At 34.5% G+C, this 7,358-nt stretch overlaps 1 protein-coding gene across 4 annotated transcripts in view; it reads left to right on the top strand.

The window, feature by feature from the left end:
* Nucleotides 1-1,024: 1,024 nt before the first annotated feature.
* LOC122738000 (MAP3K12 binding inhibitory protein 1) overlaps nucleotides 1,025-7,358 on the top strand; it is a 34,235-nt gene continuing 27,901 nt past the window's right edge. For all 4 annotated transcript variants that reach the window (XM_043980044.1, XM_043980043.1, XM_043980042.1 and 1 more), the window contains exons 1-4: nucleotides 1,025-1,203; nucleotides 4,914-5,033; nucleotides 6,578-6,799; nucleotides 6,900-6,996. In XM_043980044.1, the coding sequence (XP_043835979.1) occupies nucleotides 1,078-1,203; nucleotides 4,914-5,033; nucleotides 6,578-6,799; nucleotides 6,900-6,996 (565 nt within the window). In that variant the 5' untranslated portion in view covers nucleotides 1,025-1,077. The remainder of the gene's footprint in view (nucleotides 1,204-4,913; nucleotides 5,034-6,577; nucleotides 6,800-6,899; nucleotides 6,997-7,358) is intronic.

Below are 7,358 nucleotides of genomic sequence, written 5' to 3'. Positions count from 1 at the left end.
GGAATTGAGAACCATTTGATTTTTTTTTTAAAAACCCTTCTAGAAAGTCCTTTCCCTTATACTTTCAGCAATGGAGAGAAAGGGATTACTCTTCCTCCCTTTTTAGTGTGGGGCTGGTGTCCTTGATATGAGACCACACCATAATTTACAATGACTATCCAATATGGTTCTTAAATTTTCATCTCTCAAGCCAGACCCATTATCCAGGCAATGGTTAGTTTCCTGATGGTTACAAAACCAGTTCTAGTGTTCTGGATCTTCCCAGTTTTCATTTCAAGTTTCTCCCATATGCCAATATAAATGAGGGAATGGAGAAAAGGGACAATCTATGCCCAAGATGCAAGATCATTGCTTCTCCTAAATGATGACAAAATTACTATTCTTTCCTTATATAAATGATATTCAAATTTGAAAAGGGCAAAATGTGAAAGATGCCTCACACTCTGACATCCTCCCCTCAGGAATGTGCAGTCCCTGCAAATTATTTGGGGTACACCAGAATATATGTAGTAAGGAAGAGGATGTCCTGTCGATTTCCAAGCCAGAGCAGGAGCTGTTACTTTTGAGTCTGTAACCAATCATTTTCAACATTCCCCTCCTTTGACCAATCAGGAGTTGCTGTAATCTCAACAAGGAAGGGGCCAGAGCACATGTCCCATAGAAAAGCAATGGAGCATATGTCAAAATCCATGGAAATCGAGGCTCTCTCATCAGCAGGTCACATCACCATAACTTGCCATGTAAAAAACATGAGCCAATTAAGTCCTAATGTTTTGGCAAACTAAGACAAAAACAATACCCTACAACTTTCGACACCTAAAACATCACAAAACGTACTGTCTCACACAGCCTAGTCAACAGCAATGAAGATGAAGGGGGTGGGGGTGGAAAAAGCTGCTGCTTCCACATCACCTGATTGGTCCTAAGGTTTGCCAGTCAGATGGAAAGGGGTGGTGCCCCAGATCCCCGCGCCAAACTTAAGGACCATTTCTTTTGACGTCATCACAAGGCGACGAAACCCGAGGGGCGAAAGGGGCGGGGCTAACCGGGAACCTCGGTGGCCGTTAGGGAGGTGTCATGGCTGCTCCTGTCGGGGAATCGGGTCACCCCCGAGGTATTGACAAGAACCCGGATCAAAGCTGCAGCTTTTACCGCGAGGTTCTAGCTGGTTTCCTCCGCTCTCTCCGCACCCTGACAGGGCAGGTAATGACGGCAGCGATCTCTCTCTCTCTCTCTCTCTCTCTCTCTCTCTCTCTCTCTCTCTCTCTCTCTCTCTCTCTCTCTCTCTCTCTCTCTCTCTCTCTCTCTTTCTCTCTCTCTCTTTCTCTTTCTTTCTCACTCACTCTTCCTCTCCCTCTCCCTCTCCCTTTCTCCCTCTCCCCTTCTCTCCTCTCTTTCTCCTCTCCTTTTCCCAGAGAACAGGGTTGACTGAGACTCTGCTACGTCTATGTTTGGGGGCTTTCAGGGTGCATACTGCAAGGAGAAGAATATTAGGGTTCCCCCACGGTTTCTATGGTGGTACAGCCTTATTTACATTTTTCCTACCACTGGTCTCCCGGGGTCACTTACTGTGATTCCCATTCCTTCCCTCGTACCCGCGCCCCCCCCCCCCAAAAAAAAAAGGAAAGGAAAGGAAATGGAAGGGAGAAAAGCAGCGAGCGAAGAAGTCGGAAGAGGAACTGTCCTGCTGGAGAAACTGGCCTGGCGAGGAAGAAGGCGGATAAGCCCTCTTCCTGGGACTGTCCAAAGCCCGGGGAGCTCGCCGTCGGACATCCTTCTTGTTTCCTACTAGATGGAAAAAAAGGTTCACTAACCATCTGGACGGAGAGGGGGAAATTTTATTACCCCACTATTTTTGTGACTTGATATAATGAATAGTAGTTTTGTTTACGTGTATTTTTTTGTTTTTGTTTTTCCTAGTGGGTTATGCATTTATTTAAAAAAAAAAGAAGAAGAAGAAAAAGAGAAAAACAAAAAAATTTACACAGACCATGAGACTACTTTTAATGCTTCATGGGTGTAGTTAAGCCGAAATGGGTAATGAAGACAACTTAGTCGCCGTGTTTGGCAGTAATTTTTATTTCTTCCTTAAAAATGCAAAATTAAAATAGCAAAAGCTGGTTATTTATTTACATGTTTAAAACTGAAAGAAAATTGTTAAGCATTTCTTGTAGCAATCCATTCAATCCCTACTTAGACATCTTACCAGTAATTATGGTTATATAATATTATATAATATATAAGTAGAAATTTAACCACTGATTTTTTTGGTTAATGACCTTTCTCCCCCTTTTCCTCCCAGTCTTATTAACAGAAAACATCTTACCTGTTAAAAAAATAAAAGTCTCCTAAGTACTGGGCCTGATAACAATTGCTTTAATAATAGCCTTATAGGCATTTTACTGTGTGGGAGGCTAAGTTCATAAACAAAATGATCTGACCTTCAGATTTGTGATGGTAGTTTTATTCTTCTGATTATTTTTGCAAGTGTGTTTGTCGGGCGTAAGAAAAAAAAAACCTCTCTTTTCATTTTAGCCATCCCTGTTGAGACAGTTTGTGTGAATTATTAAGAAGCATGTATATATTTTCAAGTACTTCGTAGTTATATTTTTTTAAGTATTTGAAAGGGTATGACTTGATAAAGGCCTTTATTTTAAATATTAACTTTTTAGGCCTTAAGCCAAACCATTCTAACTTCTTTTAAACAGAAGGAAAAACAAAGCAATTAGAACTTGACATCTTGAATTAGGATGGAGATAAATTTAAAATTACACAAAATTATATTTTAGTCATTTATAATGAAATCATTTTTCCCCACTATAGGTTAAATTTTAAAAGAAATGTGATAGGGTGAATTATATGAAAGGTTTCACATTCCAAATATTTTTTCAAAGGCATATTTCCTATAGATTATATTTTTATGTGTTTCCCAGACTCTAGGGTCTGGTAAGTCACATGAGCAAAATTTACATAATAAATGTCACTGTCAAATGTAAATATCTTTACTTGAATCTGACATAGAGAAGATGCTATCAGTCAAAAATCAAAATTAGATCAGTATGATGGATAATCAAAATACAGACAATATTGATAATTATCTGTCTTTTTTGAGGTATTATTGAGATTAGAATAAAAGATAAAATATTTATAGTATCAATTTAGGTCATTATTTGCTTTTGCAAGAAGTTAAATCTTAAAATTTGCATGATCATCTTTGCTTAAGGTTAGTGTTTATGATGCCCTTAATTACTGATATTGTTTGATAGGGAAGACAGTATTAAATGTTTTAATGTATATGCCCACTCTCGTCATGGATGTTCTTCATTTTTAACTTTATAGTTTTTCTCTACTAGCCCTTTGACTATTTTTCATTTGTATTGAACTTGAATGTTGTAGCATTGTATTGTTAATTTCTCTGCAGAATGGCCACAAAATGGTCATATCAATGACAGGCTAATAAAGGCTTTGGAGTCAGTCAATTTTTACATATCCTATGATATCAGATGTTTAAATTAATGGAGTGAATAGGCATTTTTTTTTAGTTGAAATGAAAATCCACCCTATATTTAGGTGAAGGATTACATGGGTCTTTTTAGATTCCTTTTTTTAAAAATGAAAACAATTACATGCAACTGAAATATGAACACTTTTATAATCAAAATTAATATAACTTTCATTCTCTACAAAAATGTATTGTTTGTATTTAATGGATTCATTACCAAGTAAGGTGCTTAATATTTACTATAATCATATTTTTATAAGGTCTAGAAATACAGTTTGAAATCTATTTATATGGTGTTTTAGAAAATACACAGTGAAATTAATTCAGGCATGCTCTTCACTTCTTATTTCTTTCTTTATCTCTGAAATACACTTTTAAACTTAGAACCAGAGTCTAAATAACTAGTGTTTTTCACATGTATGATAGTCTTCCATTTATAATAGAACCATTTTGAATTGTTTCGCAGGATTGTTGTTATTGTTGTTCTTTTTATATTTTTATCCCCTCTACATAAACTCATGAAGGGTTTGTAATACTGTTTTTGATAAAAGTTGTTGCAAAAGTAATAATGCAAATCAGTTACTTTTTAAAAATATTAGTAATTATAGTACTTTTAATGTTAGCATATGGTGTAATTTTATTTTTACTTTTCATAAATGGTGCATACCTACCATAGATATATTTCCTACCCCTTATACCTTAATATAATAAGCAACTTGCAAGTTTATTAAAAGCCTCCTGTTTATGGGGCTTTATTTAAACAAGGGATCCCTTCTATCTACAAATGTATGTATGGTTGGATTCAGGAGAATTAAATCATATTTCACTTTTCTCTTTAATGTTCAAATCATGTTTTGAATAATTTTTTGAGAACATGCTTTTTTTTTTTTTAAATCTGATTATATAGAGATTTCATAGCCCATATTTTGATTTAAGAGTTTGGTTGAGAAGGCAGTCAATAGAAGTATGATTCAGATATCAACAGAGGACAAATAATACATGGTAGATATATTTAGCTGACTAAAGTGATGTACAGATTAGAAACTCCCTCTGATTTGAGTGGGTTTCAGCATGAGGCAAATCTACCTTCAACACAATCCAAGGGGTTTAGGGACTAAAGTACCCAAAGTATCTTATTATAAGGCAATTTCACCTATAAGGCAATCCCATGACATGGAACTTAACCCCTTTAGGATGTGAGACCATGTCTGTTCTTTTTATCAAAATATTCAAGATTCTAATACCTTTTAAAATGGGAACTTAAGAATTTTTAGCTAGAGATTAAAAGATTGATAACTTTTAGTAAGATAGGTATATATGTTGCTCTCTAAAAATCCAATTTTTTGTGACAGCACATGTGTACAATATAATGGTGTAATTTTTGTGATGGTGCTGTTTTGCCCTTTTGAAGCTTAACCTTGGAGATGATGTGGTGAAAATTACAATCGATTGGAACAAGCTTCAGAGCCTCTCAGCACTCCAGCCAGCATTGCTCTTTAGTGCTCTTGAACAACATGTTTTATATTTTCAGGTAAATATCTTGTTGGACACATTAACTTGACTGTGAGAATAGAATCTAATTGTAGTAAAATTACAAGCATATAACATTTCAATTATTTTTAGCTTAACACTATTAATACAAGGTTACAGATAGGTTTCAGAACAGTTGTAAGACTAGCCCAATAACTGATGGGGTTATGAAGATTGAATGAATCCATTTCTATTCAATTCTAGACCTGCATTGTAAATTCAGTACAGTTTCATCTATGGTGGGTTATAATTAAGCAATAAGACACGGCAGGTGTGTGTCATGCTATGATAATGATTCCATGCCTTGGGTGAGTTTGGAGGCTCATGGAGTGCTTTCAGTGGTTTAAGAAGTGGCATTATCTCAGCATGACACATCCTGCAGTGTCTATTGCAATTAAACATTTTCAGCTTAGTTTTTTAAAAGAAAGTAATTTCTATGTTATTGTCTCATCTTAGTAAGTAGCCAGTCACTATATTATCTGATAATTTTCCTTAACAGTTTTTATAGCATGCTTTATATCAGAAATAGACATTAAACTGTTAGATGTATAGTAGTATTTTGTTATTTGAATGCATCACTTCCCTACGTGAACAATACTGTGACCTTTCTGGCTTGTAGTAAAATGACTCTATGTTGGTAATTGTGTAAATTTTCTTATAGAAAATTCAAATTGCATGGTGTTAGTGGAGAAATGGAAGAGCTATTTTGTATTGGTCATATTAGTGGCATTAATGTTGTGTGATAGGTTACAAAAAAGTTGCTATACCAAAGGAAACAAGATTATAGCTATGGAAGAGGTGTAACATTGAAAAGTATTTTTATTTAAGCTGGAAATATATTAATATTCATCTCTTCCTTTACTTCAAGGACTTTGTGCTAAAATCTATTTCATGTTGAAAGTAATAGTTATTGGGAGAGAGGAAGAAAATAGGTGATAAAATTTATGTTACACATTAAGTTTGATATATTTTTTCTCATGTTAATGATAAGTGTTCATTTTCTGCTGTGTTGAAAGAAGCTTCTTTAATTTTGAGACCTAAGGAGATAACCTATAGTGTTCAGTGTAACACCTATATATTTCATGTCTGTGTTCTCTCCTACACTTTGACCAACTGCAGTTTCAAGTGGAGAATCTCCAGTGATGTAGTGATAATGCAGGGCTTTACTGAGTAAAAGCACTGGCTCTCCTGTTAAGGAGGAAAAATACTAAGCCTTAGTGTTCTGAGTAGGCATTTGAATGACATGTTAATTAAGTGACATTGGTGCCAGAGGCTGAGCCTTTGATTTGGCACAAAATAACAGGGTGATTCCTTCAAAGACAGTTTTAGATTTCTTAACTTTCTCACAAATCTATGACAAATTATGATAATATGGCAGGACAAAATTACAAATTATCCTGTGTAGTCAAATTTATAAATGCCCAAATGCTAAATTTAAATTGAATAACTTAAAATTGAATTTAGGTAGGAGTTTTAGTTAAAATTATAATGAATTTAATCTTGGTTGGTTTAAACATCATCAAATATGCTCATGGTTTTTCTTAGCCTTTTTTAGAAAGACTTCAGCGCTTGATTAAAGAGGAAGATATAACTGCCATCGAAGAGGCTGCTATAACAAAATCAGTCAACAAAAATGATACAAAAATATGCCCTGATGATAATCTACATGCAGATGAAAAATACAAAGATCGTGGTTTGGAAATTCTTAAAGACAAGCAAATTAACTTTGATCCAGAAGTAGTCCAGATAAAAGCTGGAAAAGCAGAAGTAAGCAAAGGTGTTTTTGTCTTGAATTTAAAAGTTGTCTTAAAAAAATTGAAATTGTTTCAACAATATATGTACATATGAACTTGTTTGTTACCTGCAGATTGACAGGAGAATATCAGCATTCATTGAACGAAAGCAAGCTGAGATCAATGAAAACAATGTCAGGGAATTTTGTAATGTAATTGATTGTAATCAAGGTAAATATCCAGCCAGAATTTAATCTTCAGGTAATTTATTTAGAGGTACTCTTTATTCTCTTTTTTAAATTTCTTAGCTATTAAAAATCAGTAAAATCAAGAATTTAGTTACGTTTATTTTAGGATCAATTATAAAGATTTTTCCTCTTGCTTGATAATAGAATGTTTTACAAAATTGAAACTCTGTAATTAAAATGACAAAGCTTGGTTACAGAGTTGGGGAAATGTATCTCCCTCCATTAAGGGGGGGGAACTATTGGTATAGAATATTTATACTCTCACGTGTAATTTTGTTGTTGGTTTGTTTTCCTGATTTTTTTCATTTTTTTTTTTGTTTTAAGGGAAGGCTTTCTGGGTATGGG

This window comes from Dromiciops gliroides, chromosome 2 (assembly GCF_019393635.1).
Source record: "Dromiciops gliroides isolate mDroGli1 chromosome 2, mDroGli1.pri, whole genome shotgun sequence".
NCBI classification, from domain to species: domain Eukaryota; kingdom Metazoa; phylum Chordata; class Mammalia; order Microbiotheria; family Microbiotheriidae; genus Dromiciops; species Dromiciops gliroides.
This window is presented reverse-complemented; position numbering and strand designations above follow the sequence as displayed.